At 43.6% G+C, this 20,015-nt stretch overlaps 2 protein-coding genes across 5 annotated transcripts in view; one reads left to right on the top strand and one right to left on the bottom strand.

Annotated features, from left to right (window-relative positions):
- Positions 1–943: 943 nt before the first annotated feature.
- On the bottom strand, positions 944–9,399 carry KLHL22 (kelch like family member 22; the record flags this gene model as incomplete). Its single annotated transcript, XM_084538922.1, has 6 exons — positions 944–2,116; positions 3,211–3,444; positions 4,839–5,031; positions 6,174–6,892; positions 8,104–8,269; positions 9,173–9,399. 6 exons carry the CDS (start codon positions 9,397–9,399, stop codon positions 1,739–1,741), a joined length of 1,917 nt encoding a protein of 638 aa, XP_084395048.1. The 3' UTR covers positions 944–1,738.
- Positions 9,400–18,450: 9,051 nt separating this feature from the next.
- MED15 (mediator complex subunit 15) overlaps positions 18,451–20,015 on the top strand; it is a 28,853-nt gene continuing 27,288 nt past the window's right edge. For 3 of the 4 annotated variants that reach the window (XM_084538905.1, XM_084538906.1, XM_084538907.1), the window contains exon 1: positions 18,451–18,606. In XM_084538905.1, the coding sequence (XP_084395031.1) occupies positions 18,539–18,606 (68 nt within the window). In that variant the 5' untranslated portion in view covers positions 18,451–18,538. The remainder of the gene's footprint in view (positions 18,607–20,015) is intronic. The other variant, XM_084538908.1, reaches the window with a different exon arrangement.

Below are 20,015 nucleotides of genomic sequence, written 5' to 3' on the forward strand. Positions count from 1 at the left end.
TGCAGTTCAGTGTTTGTTATCAAAAAGGATTTTCTGAGGAAGCTCATGAGGTTTTCCTGCATTTACCAGGTCTTTTGATTTATTTGCCAATTGGCAAAGGTTCAGAGATTGAGGTAAAAACTGACAGTGCTGGAGAAAAAAAGTCCAACCCCCATCCCCAAAAAAGGCTGTGCAAATCCTCAGTCTTCTCCAGAAGCCCCGTCTACTAATGAAGAGTCAACTAAATTCATTTTGAAATCATCTTTGTTTCCATAAACAAAAATCCCTATGTGATGATAATGTACAGGAATTTTTCCATTTCTCTGAAGTAGCAGGCCAATGTGTCTCTCTGATGTGATGGTAATTGACTAGTATCGTATTGTTCTGGTCATCAGTTTTGTTTCACCCTTCTCCTGCAACTCCATTTCTATAAGATTTAAAAGCTTTTGGAAAATTGTCATTATTTTCTGGTGGCACTGACTGTTCCCTGCCCCTCTGAGAAGAAGGATCCCATACTGTATCACACTGGTTTGGACTTTAAATAGCTTCTAAACTAATGTCAAGCAAGATGGTAGTCAGAAGCCAATTATTTTAAGATCTCCTGAAGGAAGGCTTTTCTATGCCTTATCTTTCTGAGCTGTAGTGATTCTGTGTTATTTTCCTGTCATTAGTTCAGCTCCCACAGGGCCTTGGATGAGTGGCATCTTCAATACCTCTACTATATCCTTATTACTTATTTTCTTATGCTGAGGAAAACTGATTTCTGCTCTCTTTATCTTTTTCTACAGTATATAAATGCCTTAATGAAGAGGCAAAGAAAATGAATGAAAATGAAGAGAACGAAAAAAAAGGCATACATCCTAAGCTGGTTTAGCTTCACTGATATTCATGTGGTAATACGGGATCTAATTAAACTCACCAACTTTTAGATTCCATGTCATGGTTAATAAAACTGCGACAGTAGTTAAAAAGAAAAAAGTTCTGACAAGGATTTATTAATTTATGCTTGTGAACAAATGTGTCTGACAGTTGAATGATGAGATTGCCATATTCTGTACAGAGAGCTTTTTCTAGAAGTCTTCTTTCCACTGTGTTGACAGAACCTGCAGTATAGAAGTTCAGGAGTGGGTGTCAGTTCACAGACTCTAACCCAGTTATGAGGATGGCTGCATGCCCAGATGAAATGGAGGTTCAGACTTTCTTGCTACTGTTCCTGCTTCTGTATGTTCAATCTTGCTGAAAACCCAATCAGGCTGTCTGACACCTGGCACAGGAAGGAGACACTCGGTCTTACCTTCCTGAGTTAAGCTGGCTAGGTTTTATTACCAAAAAATAAAAAAAAAATAAAAAAAAAATATCAAAAAGCTATTTCAAGCTAAAAGCTGGAAGGAAAGAAGCTAGTCAAGCTGAGCCTTCTGTGCCATTTTTTCTGTTCATGCTGAGGGTTGAGAGAATTCTCCTTCAAAAGAAAAAAAAACTTCTATACTTTAACTGGGGGAAAATGGCAGTTCTGTGTTTACTTTAAAAATGCTGCTTTCCAGCAGGTGGGCAGACACTGACTGTAAGTGGCATTTTGTGCAAAACACTTGCAGAAGAGCAGATATTGACTGTGAATGGCATTTTGTGCAGAACACTTATTTTTCAAACTTTTAAATACAGATTTATATATATATATAAGAAAGACATATAAAATCTTTAAATGTTTTCTCCAAGCCTTAATTTCCTCATCAACCGGCAAAAAAATAAATACTAAAATTTTCTAATCTTCACTTGAATTGTCAAATTCCTCCCAGTCTGATACGCTCATGACTTCTGATGGAAGGTCAAGGTGATACTTCATGCGGTCTGCATGCCATTCTGAGAACCACTTCTCTGTTTCCATTAAAATAGCCCTGGGCAAAGTGAGGACACAGGCAGCCATCCCAGAAATATCATCCTCCAACTGCGGTCCATCCTCCCAACAGTCTCTCTCTGCATCGTAAATGTGGACATAGTCCATGCGGATTCCTCTGTTGTGGGATCTGCCTCCCAGGACGTAGATCCTGTTGTCTAAGACAGCAATACCTGGCTCTCCATGCCCCGCAGGAAGTGGACATACATTTGTCCACTGATCAGTGCTTGGCCTATAGCAGGCAACCTATAAAAAGAAAAAAAAAAAAAAGAAAAAAAAAAAAAAAAGATTAGTCAAAATTGAACTTGGATCTTAGTGACAGAGCCTGGCCGTATGGCAAACTATTCATGTAGCCGTGTGATACCATCAGCCTTCTGACAGGGTGTTGATAATGGAGGGAGCGTATCACCATGCAGTAGAAGTACAATGCTCAGTGGAAAATGCTGTGCGTGGCTGCCATATAGCTCTGAATCACAACGTCTGACCCTGCTGCTGTGGGAACAGCTGTATGTCACTGCAAAAATGTATACAAAAGTGAGAGATGGGGACACATGCTAATATAAGCTCAGACATACTGCATCTGTTTTCATTAGGAAAAAATGTGCTGGAACATATAAATACGACAAGTCTGCTAAACTGTCTCTGCACCATATGTTGGAAAGTTTTAGACTTCACTGGGTATCTCCTTGGCTAACTCCATTTATTTGTAAGCACCTTTTTATCACTCAGATACACTTCTCACTTGATTAAATTCTATCTTCATTGGCATTGTAAGAGCAGTTACTTTTTTTTTTTTTTCCTTTTCACGTCTCTAGCAGTTCTAGAAGCTGGAATAAGACACAAGAAAATTCTCTCCAGCCATCACTGCCCATCAGATACTGTATATTTAATCGCATTATACAACTGCCATCCAATCCATTCAATGCCCTTTCTAACATATCCTTATCAGCTTCTGTCCTGCAACTTCATATTGTCAATTCAAAAATTCTTGACTTGGAAAAAAAATGTGCATGGAAAGACAAGGTAAAGGAAATTCAGTTGATGTGCTAATTATGGGGTGCATGCATGCCAATGAATGTTATCCATCAAAGATGTTTTAAAATTGATGGGAATCCTAAGTGCTAGAGCTTTAATGCTGTGTGTGTTGGACAATGCATTCAAGACTGACAGCAGTGAATAAATCATTGCAAGTTCTGCGGTTAAGTGGAGGAGAGCTGGTGCTATTGCTGGGCAGACAATTTTACTTGTGTATTTAGTAGGAGGAAGACATTACATCAGAGTGCAAACATCCGTAAAGAATTGCCTCTTCCAAGAAAGACATAGGTGTGACATGCTCTCACCTGGTGAACGTCCCTTCTGTAGCCAGAGTCATTGTTGCTTCCTCCAATGACATAGAGCTTTCCTAGCAGTGCAGCCATGCCATGCCAAGCACGTCTCTCTGGACCATCTGCTAAAACTTCCCAGCGGTCAGTCTTTGGATCATAACATTGCAGCTCCTTCAAATAGTCCTCTCCTCTCCTCCCACAGGTAATATACATTTTCCCATCCAGTGCTGCTCCAGCATGTGCATATACCTGCATCACCACGTGGGAAAGCAAGAAGTTGAGGTCTGCATTTATGTATTTCTTCCAGCTTCAAAGTATGGAGTAGACATTAAGGGAGTGACATTCTTCATGACTTATGCAGGTATTAACATCTGGAAGGATTTTCTGTTGTTTTTTACAGACAATTCCTATCAAGGTGATTATGCTGAAAGTGTGTATTTCTTAATTAATTACACTAGAATTTCCAAGACTTCCAGAACTGCAGTGGGTTGTCATTCTTTATTGTTTCTTAATTAGAAGATCATTCATGCAATTACTTTTCTCCCTTGTCTACTTGGAAGCCTTTCCACTGGAGATTATTCTTATACAATCAATGTTTTCAGCAATGTGATATATCCTACTTTGTAGTACTCAATTGGATCTTTATATTCCCAGCAATGACATATTTATTGGTTGTCACATCGTGCAAGCTGTTTGTCTTCTGCCTCTGCATCCCCTTTGTAAAGTGGCAATATTTATGTTTTTAAGGTGTCCTGAGATTCTCAACTGAGAAACATTATGAAATTACAAATATTATTTTGTGCTGGTCATTTGCCCCAAAGCTTTTAAAAGGTTTAGTAGAAATCAGTATAGTTTTTTGAAAGATTACTTAGGATCTTAGCTTTCTGCCCTAACCAATATCGTTTGTGTTCATCTTCCTCTTTTGCAATCTGAAAATGAAAATTCTTGCCTTTACTAGCTATATTAGACCTTAGAACAAACTTTTCCATTCATAACCCCCATTCCCATGTTAGTACATCATTTCCTGGCTCCTGGGGTCACAACTGGCAATTGCTGTTTTAGGAGGATAAATGGTACTGATAACAAAAGATAGCTGTTCACTCACATATTTCAGATGAGTAATAGTTTCACTTTAGCTGATTGAGATGTGATTGTGCATGACATAAGCTATTGTCACCAGAACTTGTTACACAGTCTCAGTTCTGCGTCCAAAAATGAAGTAATCTATAAACACCGAGGTACCTTCCTACTAAGGCATGATTTCTTTTGATCCGGAACAAAGCACGTTGTCAGGGCTGTACATGAGAAGCTTGTACTACTGTGACTCATAGGTTACCTGGCCCAGGAGGAATGGAAACTTCCTGTTCCCAGTGGTTGTGTGTTCAATTTTAAATTATTTTAAGGATTAATACAGAAGAGGTGCAGGGAAAAACAGAAAGAAAGCAGGAAAAATAAACATTAAACCTAAAAATGAAAGTTCTATATTGTTATTCTTCTTTTTGGTATTTGTTTATTCTGTATACAGAGGCTACTGCTTCCCATCTGAATATCAGCAAATTGAAAGCTACACAGGAGAAAAGCATCTAAAAAGATGAAATCAGGAATTGGGGAACTTTAGTGTTTGTGGCTAATGCACTCCTTACCTCCTTCTTCAGAGGTGTCACATATTCCCAAGTGTTGCTTTTAGGGTCATACCTCTCCACTTCCCTCAGGTCTTCATGGTAATCTCGGCCTGCGACAGCATATATATAGTTGTCCACAACACAAACGCTGAGGTCAGCATGCTCTTGCTGTAGGGACTGGATCTGGAACCATTTGTTGTGTCGTGGGTCATACCTTTTAAAAGAATGGGATCAAATAAAGTTATTCATACAGCCAAAGAATCATCGCTGGGATACAAGACAACCACACGTGGGTTACTGTACTGTCTTTGGTTGAAATTGAGCTCAGCTGTAAGTGGAGTGAAATCTGGCCTTGTCAGCATTATATTATTAGCCAAGTTCCTTTAGTCTATTTTTAGAAGATGTATTTTAGCTGATACAATCACGCTACAGAAGCCAAGGATATCTACTGTCTTACACCACAGAGCTGTCAGGTACATATCAACATCTCTGCTTGCACAAAGCCATTCTACAAGGTAAAACATTCTAAAAATATCACAAAGACTGAATCTGGATCTTCAAGAGATCAAGACGGGTATAAGCATTTGGTGGCTTCTTTGATTCTCTTCTCCAAGTATGTGCTGCTTGAAGTGAGCCTCATGATTATTTTTCAGATAAAACTATATCTGGTCTGAAAATTTTAGCTACAGTGACAACTGGTTTTGAAGTGAAACTATGTGTGCCGTGAAACAAGGGCAATTCAGCTAAACCTAGTAAAAATGACTATGTTATAAAGACAAAAAGGTTTATATCTGTTTTTGCAATGTAATGGGCATTAAGCTCTAAACCGTTCCTTTCTCCTGCTCTTTTTCCTTGCACAGAACTTAAGAGGACCCTGGAATGCTGCTTCTGTGCACACATTTTCTCAATAATTGACCAAAAATAGCATTTTATTTAAAACCCTTTTTTGATAACTAACTCCCTTTGTATTGGGATGAGGTCTCCACATAGAGGACTTCTGGGAAATCCTAGTTCAAGAGCATCTAGACAATCTAGGATACTGGAGAATCCTAGTTTACTGCCTCCCACACCTTTAATACTTCCCCCTTTGGACAAAGAAGAGCAGGTTACAGATAAAACACTCTAGAATGAGTAGCTGTTTCTACCCAATCAGGCTTGGCTTTGTTCTGTAAGCACTGCTGGAATCTTCGCTATGATGCTCATTTCTTTATTTCCTATGATTTCTTTCAATGAGAGGCTCCTGTTCAGCTCTTATCTTTTTGCCAGCAAGCATACGGACTGCACTAACGGCTTACTGACTCAGAGATGGGCAACAGGGTGGAAATGAGAATAATAGCAGGATTATCCTTATCTTACCTCCAACACCTTGACTCTGCTCGAAAACCACTTACATTGTTGTCTCCGCCAATTAAATACACAAAATTATTGAGAACAGCAATCCCCTGGTTGGACATTCTGGGAGCTAGTGCAGCTGTAAAATGCCTCCACTCTCCCAGCAAGGGGTTCAAATACTTGGCTTGATCACTGAGAACAATGGATGGAGTAGAATGCATCCCTCCAAATCCCACTACACACTGGAACTCTGATCTCAGCTGTGTCTGGGAGCTCTGAAGCATTGGCTGAAGACATTCATTCTTGTGGTACATTAGTGCATCTGCGACTGTATCTTTTAAAGGACATGGACTTAATTTGTCATGTAGCCTTTGCAGGATCTGGGGTTCCATCAGAGGAAAACGAACTGTCTCAAGTAGCTTAAGGGGCTCCATCAGGGAGACCTGATCTGTCTCCAGTTGCTCTGGGGAATAATGGTAAAAAAGTGCCCCATCATAAACTTCAAACTCATAGTTAACCTCCAAACGGTTGCTACTGAGAAGGGAGTAGACCTTCTGCAAGGGTAGCTGTCGGTACACTTGTGTCCTTGAGAAAGCTGCAAAGTTCTTCAAAATGTAGGAGTCGAGCTGATCGCTCAAATGTCTCAAGTCATAGTGGTCAGCTAGTCTGTACACATCGAGGATGTTCTCTTCATCCACCCATGACATTAGAAAATCACAACAGAACTTAATGACTTCTGGAATCTGCAAGAGAAAGAGAGAAAATCTTTCATTTTAGACACCACTTGCCTTTCGCTCAAGAGACATGACAAAAGCATGAAGGAGCAAGAAAGCTGTCGATAAGAAGGCTGCTCTTCTCACAGTCTGACCACCGTGTTTACTTGTGCCCAATTCACGTTTCTCCAGAGAAAAAGAACAACTCAAGACGGGTACGTAAGTAAATATAACGCAGATCTAGCCACACTACTTCAAGCCTTTGAGTTTTGTTTCAGGTGCAGCAGCAGCAATGCATCTTCTGGGGCACATGGGACACTGGACAGCCAGGCTGCCTGGTGTGTTAGCACGGCACCAAGATACAGGCTGCTCGGGAGGCAGTCATGTAAACAGAAAGCGCGAAGGGCATGGTGACAGCCAGGCTTACAGCTGCCTCTGGAAGTTGTTCTCTCAGAGTACTACAGACACGGTGTATCAAAGATAAACTATAACAAATATATCTGCATCACCCAAGAACACAGGAAGTCATTTGAAAGGAAAATTAATGTTTCATATTGTCTTCTGAGAACAACCTGAAGTTGTATCTGTCAGGAGGACTAACAAATAGAGAAATAACTACTGTCCAAGAGCCCCTCTGCTAACAAACCAGTGCTAAGTGTGCAGAAATCAACCAAAGCACCCAGAAAGTTTAAGATTAGTACCAAAGCCTGGGCAGCATTTAGTTGCAAGGGAAAATAGAGAAGAAAAAAAAAGCCTTGAATTCACAAAAACTCTGCACTTCGTGCAGAAACCATGGTGGCAGGATTTCCTGTAGTGATGAGGTCAGGGAAGGTTATGTGCCTGTGGACTCAATCTGGGGAAGATCTTGGCAGGCTTGAGCAGCACAACAGTTTCTGAGCTGCAAGCTGTCCTTTACCATAGGTCAGAGGTATACTATTCTAGGGAGGCTTTCACATGCTGATCAGTAGAAGTGAGTGCTATATAAACTAATCCTTTAGCCCAAATGGTTTGTAAGCGATAAAACCACTAGCACAAATGAGATGTGCAAGCACTCATTCATTGTTCCAACCCTTCTGTAGTTAGTTCCAGTTGATACAGCATCCCAAAGAGATTCTTCTTATTGGAACCATGGTTTCTTTCACCTCCCAGCCCTCCACCCAACCAGATATCCATGCTTTCTGTTTCTTTCAGTCTTGCTTTTGTTCCTTGCTTCTTTTTCGTCACATCTCCCAGTACCTCACCTGAAGCTGACAGGCTGCAGCTAAGGTTTCCTGTACAGTGTTCACGCTGAGTTCCAGCTCAGAAGTATAAATGAAGTTCAAGATTTTACACATTGCATTGTAGGAGATGCCATGAATATGGACTTCTTCTTGTTCCATCTCTCTCAGTCCTCCTGCAAACATTCCTCTGTAAAAAGACAATGAAATGTGCTATGGCAGATTTGCACTGAAGCTACATTCAATTTGCTTATCTCATGCTGTCCTGAGAACATAACAAAATATTCAGAAAGATAAATCCTAGTCAGACACTTCTATGGGATTACCTCTTCTCTAAGTCAATTAAATAAAAAGTACAGGCCTTTAGGACCTAAGAAAGTAATACCCCTCATTCTGCGGGAAAACAGTGGGGGCCATCTGAAAAGAACGGTTCACAGCTGAGGGATTTAAATACAGACCCAGAACATAGGGGTAATCAGGGGGTAAAGGCAGACACTAGGAATGGGAGAAGAGAAAAACAGAGGAACTTGGGTCCATAGGAGTTTTTTTCTAATCTAGAGCGGTTCTTGCAGTTACAAATTTGTCAGGATTGCTTTGGGATTTATATGTTTACTCTATGAAAATAAAGTTAGTTTAAGAAACTGCTAGTCAAATTGACCTGGGGATTGCCTTGTTGAATGGACGGCAAGGCACACTATAGGCATGTAACACAGGAATGACCTAGTCTGAGGGACTTCTTGTGTATTAGGAACCGATCACCACATTGGGCAAAGTCTTCCAATGCTACAGATATGTTAAAAGCCAGCACTTATGCAGATAGCCTCTCCTCTTTATATACCTGTAAGCATTATAGGCTGTGATTTCAGTGGAAGTAAGCTCACTGTGCACTAACGAGAGTTTTATTTCTACAGAGACATAATACAGAGATGAATAAAGTTAACTTTAGTATTTTGAAACCCATTTAGCTCCACCTTATGGGTCTAATTTTACATCTGGAAGCAGTATGCTAAGTGTGCTACCACAGAAGATTTGAATATTGCAGTTTTGTGTTGCACTCAGACACATGCTTACTGCTGCTATATTGGAAATGTACCTGAAATAGTCACAGGATGCAGCTAGCAGTATCCGATGAGCCTCAATAGGTTTCTCTTCTACCACCAGAACTACATCGAAGAGGATGCTGCTGTCTCGAAGAGATACCAAGCCACTGAGCAAGGCCTGAGAGTGCTCTGCACTGCGGTATGTGTTGCTGGTGCGCTGCTGAAGGGAGGACTCAAGTTGAGCTTTGTGTGGCTGAGTCAGCTCCTGATCCTCCGCCATCCCAGGCAGAAAAGCTCAGCCACCAGCTGTAGCAGAATGAGATCTGTGAGACAACAGAATCAGCAAAGGTTTGTGCCTTTTACTTACAAATCGTCCTCTGACCCCTGCCTTTCACAGTAAATAAATCAAATAACCCTTCAGTCAGTGGAGAGCCATCAAACACAGCTCTACCCTGGAGAAATTATTCTGAATAATGATTTTGGAAATAGAAAGGTATACAACAGCATACCGAACTGACAGGTCATGGCATTGCAAACAAGTTTTCTTAGTCTTGGTTTTCCAGTCCAAGAGTATGCAGCATTTGGGGATTTTTTTTTTTCTTAGCAAGAGTTTCACTTCCCAGCCCATAGCCAGAACCCCTTGTTTCCTTTGCATTTGTACACCATTTATAACAAAGAACAAATCTGTCAGAATTTTTGCCAAATTCCACATTGCCTCATGTCCTCACATAACTTTGCTGCAATGCAAACTGCAACTTCAGTCCTTCTTTTGATATTTTAAGGCAGAATCTGAAAATGCTCATCTCTCCTGTTTTTTGCTGTTTTCCTTAGCTGAGCATACTTCCATTTTCTGAAGTACTCTATGAAACTATAGGCTTTGAAGAGAGTTTCTTTATTGTGACAACTTCAAGCTAGCATCCACAACTGCTTTTTACTTCACTGTGGATCCCTGCAGAGAGAAGGTATTTCCTTCAGTGTAGATATTGTAGAGGTCTCTCCTGTACCTCTTTATACTACTGCCATTGACATGGCAGGAAGGTTCCTATAGCATATGGGGACATGCCTGTAAAAAGCTAGCTGGAAGTCATTGTTTCATATCTATGGTTAAGCTCTCAAAATCTCATTACTTCTCACATAGAGAGAAATCCTGTAATTTACCCTTTCAGGAAAGCATCCTGTAATTTACCCTTTCCATTGTCTTTGAAGAATGTGAGATGTTGTAGCAGTTAGATCTGATAGACTCTATCCAGTTGTCAGAGCACTCACACACACAGACACATGTGAAAACACATGAGGAAAAGGAAATACCTTAGCTGATACGGCCACTTAAGGCACAGTTATAATAGCCTCTGCTCAGTAGCTCTGGGAAATAGCTTAGTGGCACGGGGGATAGTCACAAGGGTTTATCAGCAGTCAGAGAAGCAAAAGCCGAACAAATCCAAACAATGAAGAAATGAACCCATTGTTTAGTTGTGCCAGCCATGGGCAGTGAATGCAGCGTTAGAAATCTCTCAAAGTGCTGTGAAGTATTCTGGGTATGGTCAGTGAGGAAGGAGCTGTCTGGATGACACAAAGAAATACAAAAACATTTATTGTACTGCCTGAAGGAAGTTACCCTACACTGTCCAAAACAAAGGAAGCTAGGTGGCATTGCATAGTGCATGGGATGGGAATATGTATATATAATATATATATATTGCTTTTTGTCTGCTTTTTGCTAGCAAAACCAGGGCAGCAAGCTCAGAAGAGGAGCTCTGATAAGACTACCTTCTAGGAAGCACATTCAGGTCGATTATGCAGGGAAACTATCCATCATCAGCTGAAGAGATGAGTAATGGATTCTTTTTCATTACAGATAGACACTTTTTCCTAGAAATAAGATGACTGCTTTTAAAGCAGACAAAACGTTACTGTATCACTAGATTTGCTCCTGGGGAATACCAAAAGTGATGGATTGAGACGAGGGAGATAATACTGTAAGAAAGGCAAGTGAAGGAAGCGAGGTTTATCTGAGTTCCAGTTCTAGATATGGACCTGAGTTATCCCACAGCTACTAGCAATACCTAAACAAGCCAGCCCTTCCAGCAGATCTGTGGCAAGCCCAGTGTAGTCAAATTTAGCTGCTGGGAGTACAATTGAACAATCCCCCACAACTGATTTTTGGCTAGTCAACAGCTGAGCCTACATATTTGCTAGGCTCTGTTTTCTGAATTTTGGCAGTCCCTACTTCTTGTTCTCAAATTCTGCCCCTGGATTATATCTGGGCTCTCACTGCTGAGCTGGACCGTCCTCAGGGTGTTCTCCATGCAGTGCTGTCCACCAACACAAGAGCTGCCGTGCACATTTGGGGCACAGTGCCACCACGGTATGGAAAGTCACCACTCTGGAGCTACCTGTGAGTACTCTGCCATCCACAGTTATTTACTGCTACGTAATTTCAGATAGGTTGCTTGATGACTGAGGCTGCTGTGGAAAAAGGGTGGATTACTACTGATGAGGTACAGTGTGTGGCCTAAAACTTGGCAGTACTCAGAAGCTCTTTTTGTACCTGTATACATGATATCTTTTAATTACATTGTGGCTACTCAGAAAAGCTACATTCTGTTATTTGCAGGTACCTGCTCTCCTAAACCAGGCTTCAAAGCTCAGGAATAATTATGTCTATTATCATAGTTTTAACCAATGGTAAGAGACTACTCTAGAAAAATTCTCCCTGCTCTGATTTTCATGAATTGTTGCCTACTTATAAAATTAAAGATGGACGTTTACAGTATTCATCTGTGGTGTCTGACTGACATAGGTGGTTAAGTCCTTTCTTTGATCCAAAAGCCAAGGAAAGCCATTAAACAGTGAGTGGGGGGCGGCCAGCAAGATTCATTTAGCTGATTAGTGTGTGCCCTCAGCTTCATAATAGCTGTACGAGAGGCAGCTGGGCTTGGGTGGGTACAGTTATGAAGGGCAGTTGTTGAAGCAAGGTTAGTGGGAGTGTGTTGTAGGCTCCTTTGAAAGAGAAGTGGGGGTGTTTTGGCATTCTGCTTTTCTGGATTAAGTGCAGTGTTCTTGGTGAGCTGATAGTTTTGTGCACCTCTCTGAATGCTGTGCTGTCTGTGAATTTGCTGAGGAGGGGAATCGGTGTTAGCACAGTGTCTTGTTGTGCAGGCTCTGTAGTCTAACTGCAGGCTTTCTCCTTGTGTGCTTTCTCCTGTGTGCTTTGTGTCTCTTGTTACTGACTGAAAATCCGATAGCCCAAACAGTGGAAGTATGCTGTGTTGTGTGTGGTGTACCAGCTAGGTGTGGGGAATCTGCTCATATATCTAGGAATTGTTATGCCTTACAAGTGTCTGTCAATCTTAAAAATAGCCAGGAACTCTACTGAATAACCTCTGTATGTTTTTAACTGTGAACAATTTAACCTTATCTCCTCAAAACTGTATTTTGTTCAGTCCTTACTTCCCCCTTTTTTTAAAAAAAGAAAAAAGAAAAAAGTTAAATGTAATACAAGCAGTACAGCTGTGAATGAAAGGACAGAACAGGTTTGTTCGGTTTCCTGCATGCCTCAGAAATCCTTCTATTTACTAGTCTTTCTTCCCCACTACTCAGGAATTTTGCTGCCTTGTAGGACTGGAGACCCCTTTTTCGCATGCTGACATATCTGCCCCTAGAAGCGAAATTGCTGCAGGCAGGCTCTTGCTTCTGCTGGAAGTGTGCAGCCCCTGGAGCCATACAGCTGAGTTCCCTCTGGTGTGAGCCTCTCTACCATCAGCTTTTTGCTTGTACAGTGTTCTTGTGGCCTCTCTGTTTTACTTCTGTTATTGAGAAACTTGATCTGGGATTGAGCCAAGTTCCTAGAAATCTAATATTTTCTCTTTCCTTTCCTCTTGTGCAAGTTTATCAGTGCTGGGCAGCTGCTAACAGTGGTATTCGGGGGCTGAATGCTGCAGGACTGACCCAAAGGTGGAAGGGATGAGGAACTCAGCTGTTCTTCTTTAACAGTAGCAAAGATTTTTTTAAAAAAGTAATAATAAAGTATCATCTCGTGCTGTGGAATGTGTCTCCAGAAAAATGGGAAGGCAAGTCCCTGTTCCAAGCACTCTGAAACTGCAGAGAAAATCAGCCTAGAGATTTTTCTTAGCTGGTTGCACAAAGTGTTTGAGACTGCAGTTATGCTGGTTTATGCTCCTTCTTTAGAGGGCACAGGTTAGTGTGCTGACACTAGTGGGGTGCCACAATCGAATATCTAGTATGTAAAGAGGAAGGAAATGTATGGGGTCAATAATTGCATGTGTGCTTCTATAGGCAATGCTAATGTAGGAGGACTTGCTGTTTGGTTACTTCACATAAAAGAGACGAAAGAACAAAACAAAAAACCTCAATCACCCCCAAAAATCCTCAAAACAAAAATCTCAAAACCCTCAAAGGCACCTAGCAAGACGTGGCTGCTCTTACTCAATAGACTGAAGCTTTCTATGTTCTGTGCCTGGATTCCATTTAGAAACCAGGAGAAAGCAGCCTTGCCTTCCGATGGTGGATACAGAAGAAACTTCTGAAGGAAATTAGTGTTTCCTGGTATTTCTTATACTGTATTCAAAGTTCACTGTGTCACTTGTGGTCTCTAGTAATAATGCTGTGGATAGAGGGGAAGCTAGGTATCTTGGTGGCTTGCTGATAGCTCTGTATGGTTGCCTTGTATTCAACTTTCATTACCACAGCCTGCTTCTGCAGAATACTTGCATGAAAAAAGTATGACTCCAGTGAGGTTTCTGATTATTCAGCTGAAGTAACTGTTTATCAATGAGAGCTGTGGCTTGGTGTTTTAACAACATTCTGTCTCTGATTGATGACAGATTTGCCTTCACACTAAAGTTTTGTGGCCTATGACTGAGGAGGTTGGCACTGGGACAGGAGGAGCTGAGGGAATAGGTTGTGGCCTGAGCATTCCACTGGCAAAACGGTGCGAGACTGATGTGCTGGCTTGCTCTTGTGCTCACTGAAAATCTTCATCTGTTCAAGAGCACAGGGTACAGGAATGGATGAGCTCAACTAGAATATGGAAAGGAGAAGTTAAAGGCCCAATAAACTAATGTGGTACTAGAGAAGGCAGCGTCTGTCCCACCTGGAGTTTTGAATGCAAAGCAATTGTAACACCAAGGTGTTTGTGTGCTGTTCCAGTAAAGAACATTCTGGGGAGTGGTAATTACAAGGCTTACGAGGTGTACCCTTCCTGAGCCTGAGAGCAAAGTCCTGCTTCCCTAAGATGTACCGTGCCGGGGAGCTCCTTCTAGCACTGGGTCTGGGCATGTCCTGAGCACATCCCGATGCCGTTACAGGTATGTACAGCCTTCAGCCCTAGGTGAGATGTGCTGTGCACTGATTGTGTGCTTTAAGCAGCAGGTAGGTGATTTACAGTGCTGTGTCTGTTACTGGTACTGCAGGGTATGGCAGATCCCTGGGTATGTATTTGCTCCTTCTGTGACTAGCATCCAAGTCAGACAGTGATGCTTACTAGCGTGTGCTGTGGGTGGTGGTTTTGTTGTTGTTGGTTCTGTACAGTTGTGCTGACAGCCCTGAGGCTCTACTGTAGAGAAATGGCTGGGTATGGGGGGAGTAGCCGAGTGAGTTTCTATGGAAACTCAGACATTTTTGTCTTGGAGAGCTTCTGGCTGTCAAGTTACATCTCTGTATGAGGAGGTGTCTTATGCAGATTGTGATATTTTCCTGCGCATCAGCTGTGCCCAAAATAAAACAGAACTTGCTGGTGTTGGATATCCTAATCCTGTTTAGCTTACTGCCATACAGACAGTTGGTTCAAGCCTGGTGGGGGGTCTGATGCTTTCTTAGAATTGTGCAATAATTCTGGAGGTCTCTAATCCCATCTCCTGCTTGAAGCAGGGAAAATTTCAAAATCAGGTCAGGATGCCGAGAGCCTTGTCTAGTCAACCATGGAATAGCCATCCTTGGTATCTGGAAAACTGAGTGCTTGACCATCAGACTTCTTTTCTTCTTTATCCCTTGTGAACTTCCATTCCTGCAATTGGATGCTTGCCTCTCATCCTCACCTGATCTCTACAAATAGGAGTCTGGCTCTGTCTCTTTCTGTAACAACCCATTACCTTAAAAAAACAGCAACTGGCTCTTCTCCCCTTAGCCTGCTATTCTCTGTATTGAACAAACCCAACCATTTGATGACTTTGAGTCTGGCTTTGCATGTGCTTGTATCTCCCTGGACCTGCTCCTGCCCTGTAAGGTGGTCCTCTGCTGACCTCACCGGCTTTTTGTTCGCTACAGAGCTGAAGGCTGGGTATTGTATCCCAGATGTGGGCTCACAAGCACTGAGCAAAGGGGAAAATAATCACTTTCCACAACCTATTGCTGTGCTCTCACTGACACAGGCCAACATGAACTTGGCTCCCTTTGCAGGAAAGAAGCACTGCTGAATCATTCAGCTTGTTGCCCTTCAGGATGCCCCAGCTTCTTTTCTTGCAAAGCTGAATTCTAGCTAGGTTTGTTTCCAACCTGTACTGTTCCTTACTCAGGTGCATGGTGCATGACTGCTTTTGCTGTTGAAATCTGTGGTTCCTCTCTGTCCATTCTTGCTAAGTTCCTCCCCCCATTTGCAGCTCTGTGCTCATTCTTGCAAGGCAGCCTCACAGTCTTCTCTCATGCAGAGCAACCAGTATGGCACGCTGATTGTGATTCCAGTGGTTCACACCCATTGAAACCCGAGTGCGTTGAAGGAAATGTAAAATCCATTCCCTAAGGCTTCCCACACCTCCATCTCTCCCAAGGGAGTAGGAAGAAGTGGGATCTATGCCAAGCTGATGGCCTGACAAGAAGGCAAGATACAAGACTAGAGCAAAATGCTAGTTATGCTGACTGTCGGGGATTGCAACTGTAAATAGGCAGAACCTGGCGAGGTACCAGGACTTTAACAGGGCAGAGGGCGCACAAACAAATAAATCAGCTAGTCAGGGAGTGTGCAGAGAGGGGAGGCAGCTGGGTGCCTGCCAAAATAGTTCAGAAGACAGATGTAATACCACAAACAATGTAAATTGAAAAGCAAAACTATTGTTTGGTTTAACTGGAGTGCAAATACTGGAATAATTCATCAATTATATAATTTGTAATGGGCACTTGTAAGTTTGTTCACTACAAAGACAATTGAGTATGCCATTATGTGTAGAAAAGACAAGCCAATTTCGTGCTTTTTCAAGACAACTGGAAAAGGGGAGGGCTGAAAGAAAAACAGCAGCTTTGCTTAGCAGTGCTTCTTTCAGAACTATCCCTCTGCATGCAAAACTGCAAAAAAAAAATGTACTTCCTGAAATACCTTTCCACTTATAGAACCTTCCCCAAGTTGGGGAAATAACCTGAACAATTGCTTTTGACTGAGGTCCCCGTAGAACGAAAGAAGCAAAGACATCTGGTACCATAAAACATCTCAGCATCAGTTCTGAACACGCAGCGATCACAGGTATGCTTTTGCTAGGTCTGTACGCACCGTCTCTCTTTAAGTCATGCATGGAAATTTGCAAGCACATTCCTCTGAGCTGACTTTGAGTCATTTTCAGTTTCTAGCCTTGGTAGTACACTTGAAGTGTGGGAGGATACCTAAAGGCGTGGCTTGGGAAACAGCTTCTGCAAACCACACTGCCAAACATCTGTTTGTTTGTTTTTTGCAAGCTTATTACAAGGTGTTTCTAAGACACACTGAAAATAAAACATCTCATTTAAAATGGATATAGCAAAACTTGCACAAAATGTATCTCCATTTCTATATAAAATGTAAAAAGAGGTGCCCCCCCCCAGTGTGACCTAAAGAGCATCACCTTGCTAACTTCAATATTTTGCCATATCCATTAATTGCTAACTTCATTCTTTCTTGCAACTTACCCAAATTCATGGGACTGATAAGTGATGCATTATGGGGAGGTGACCTGTGGCCCAAATGCTATGAAGGAGAAATAGTAAGGAACATTAAAATCCCTTCTCCTATGGCTTTGTCATCTCTAAGAGTTTGGTGATCTCTTGCCAGTTTTTTCTTGTTACTAATCTCAGAACAAGATTTGCTGGATACACTCATCTTTAATCTTTCAATAATAACGTTCTGGTTTGGATGGAGCTGCTGCTTGTGTCTGAAGGAAGGAGTTAACCAGCTACGTTCAGGCAGCACATACCTGTCCACCTTAAAACAAGTGGCTTCCCATTAAGGCTCCAGCGTTCTGCAGGCTGGGCAGGAAGTGCAGTCCTCAATGTTTAGTTCTGTGTCCAGAGAGATCTGGCAAATCTGTAAAGGATATTCTCTTCTGATAAAATTGTTTTAATTTTCCCAAGAACTCTCAGAAAAAGCTCCTAAAACAAAATGTAACTTTTCCATAAATTGAAGTGACACTTTTTTTAAAAAATAAAGCTTCCATAGGATCAGGCAAGTACTAACAATGCCAGAACTGAGAGCCTATAAATTATCTGATGGTACATGTCCTGCCAATCTTGAGACCTGGCTAATTGGCAGGGCTGCTTCGAGCTACTTCAACCACATCGTGAATTTTTAATTGTCTAAAATACATGGAGAGAGGGGGGGGGGGGAAAGTAATTCTGTGCCAGCTGCAACAATTCAGTGACCGGGGGCAGAGCGAGCAGAGGGCTCTTGCAACACGTTCTAGCTCGGCTTTCCCTAGGAAATTAACCCAAAAAGGAACTAATTTGCACTATTCGCCGTGTGAGCTGTTCCTGGGGGGCCCTGGGCTCTTCTCCCCCCGTACCTGAGGTGTTGTCACACCGGGAGATCAGCGGGCGGCTCGGTGAGAGGGGAGGGGAGGGGAGCTCCCTGGGGTCTCACAGCACGGAGAGGAGGCGCTGGGCTCCCGGTTACTGCGGGGAGCTGGGGGCTCAGCCCTGCCCGGCTTCCCCGGCCCCCACCGGCCCCGGGGGTGACCTCGGCGGGGCCTCCCCCGGCCGGCAGCAGCCGGGCTCCGACCGCGGCCTCCCCGGGGGCTCCCCGCAGCCGGCGGGGTCCCTCCGCGCCCCCTCCTCCCCCCGGTGCCGCCTCCCCCGCGTCCCCCCCGCCCGCCCCCAGCCACCTACCGGGGGACAGCGGCGGCCTCCGCCAGCGGCTTCCGCCTTCGCGCGCCGGAACCCGGCGCGGCCCCGCCCGCCCGCCGAGGGAGGGGCGGTGGCGGCGGCGGCGGCTGGGGCCGGGCCGGGCGGGGGGAGCCGCAGCCGGGGCTGCCGGGGCCGTTCCCGCGGAGAGGGGGCGTGCGGCGGGACTACAAGTCCCAGCGTGCCGCGCGGCGGGCAGCTCTCGCGAGAACGGCGCCGGGACTTGGTTTCTCTACGGCCCTCAGCGCGCCGGAAGTCGAGGCGGGAGAGCCGCTTCCGGGCGTGGCGTGTGGCGGAGCGGCGGCGGCTGAGGGGCGGCGGGGATGGACGTGACCGGGCCCGAGACCGACTGGCGCAGCACCAACTTCCGCCAGAAGCTCGTCAGCCAGATGTGAGTGCGGGGACGGGGGTTCCCCCCTAGCCCGGCCCGGCCCTCCCGGCTCCCCCTGCCCCCGGTAGCGGCCCCCCGGCCTGCCCCGCAGCCGCCGGTATTGGGTTCTGCTCCGGCAGGGCCCGCAGGGCTGCCGCGTTCGGTTCTGTGCAAACCCCGGTATAGGCTTCTGTCTGGCTCTGACAGCGAAATTAGTGTCAGAGACTGAATTGGTTAGCTGTTGTGCTTTCCTAGGTCTGGAGCAGCGATCGCAGTCGGTGTCGGTGTCTGCACGATCGCGGCAAGGTTGTTTAGAAGAAAGTTCAGCTCGTTGTCTCCTCGGTCATCCTCTGTGACACGATCCCTTCGCTCGAGTCCCTTTGCCGCTCGCCGTGCTCTTTCTGTCACGGGGAGGCTCTTACCCTGCAGAGGGTGCTCACTGTAGTGCTGAAAGCACTGCTCGGTGCTTCTAAAGCAACGTTAAAATTCTTATTTCTGTGCGCTTGAAAAGCTTGATTATGCTTTGTTTTAAATACCGATTCTCATAAGCAACAGTTTCTTTGTGATATATGACAAATATGCTGTTTGCACACGGTTTTAGTGCCTAGCACTGGGCTTTCCTTGTGATGATGTCTCAGAATTAAAATATTACAGTGTTCATGAAAGAAATCGGACAGTGAGTGCTTGTCAAAGCTGTGCGAGCTTCTTTGGCATCAGAGCTGATGTTTTGCTGTCTAAACTCTCTGCAGCATCTATTGTCAGATGAATCTGTTGCATTTTCCTCTCCTTTTTTACTTCTTCATCAAAGCAAAGCCCCCCTAAACTACTCTCTGATGCTGTGCAACTCCGGGGAAGTAAACCTGAGTCAGCTGAAACAAAGCTCAGTGCAGTAACCTCTTGTTTGTGTGTTTGCTCTGCAAGCAGTCACTGTCTTTCTGTGAGCACCAAAAATGACAAATGTTTCAGGGGGAAGCTTATAGTAAGAGAGAAAGATTGAATAGGTCAATAGCAGTTAGGTTTTTAAAGGCTGATGGCACATGAAGAGATGTCGACTGTCTTACACTTTTAATTCTTACAAGAAAGAATTACAATTTCCTCTGTTTAGTCTTGCATATGCGCACAGATGTATTTTTTATCTGTGTGCTTTTTGTTATCAATGTGTTGGCAGTCTTCCCTCCCTCCTCCCCCAGGATTGTGTTCTCTGAGTGATGTGTCTTCTTTGCACACCATCCTGCTGTGTAGTATCCTACAGATGTTTCCATTCCCTGTCTTATTTAAAGAGCAAGCATACTTGGTACTGGGATAACTGTGCAATGACTACAGTGGATTTTTTTTTAAATGTATTAACTTGTACTAGATATCAGCAGATGACTTGGTTTCATGCTGGCACTTGAAGTAAATGAAGGCTATCCAGGAGTAGAGTTTATAAT

This window comes from Aythya ferina, assembly GCF_964211825.1.
Source record: "Aythya ferina genome assembly, chromosome: 17".
Classification (NCBI taxonomy): Eukaryota; Metazoa; Chordata; class Aves; order Anseriformes; family Anatidae; genus Aythya; species Aythya ferina.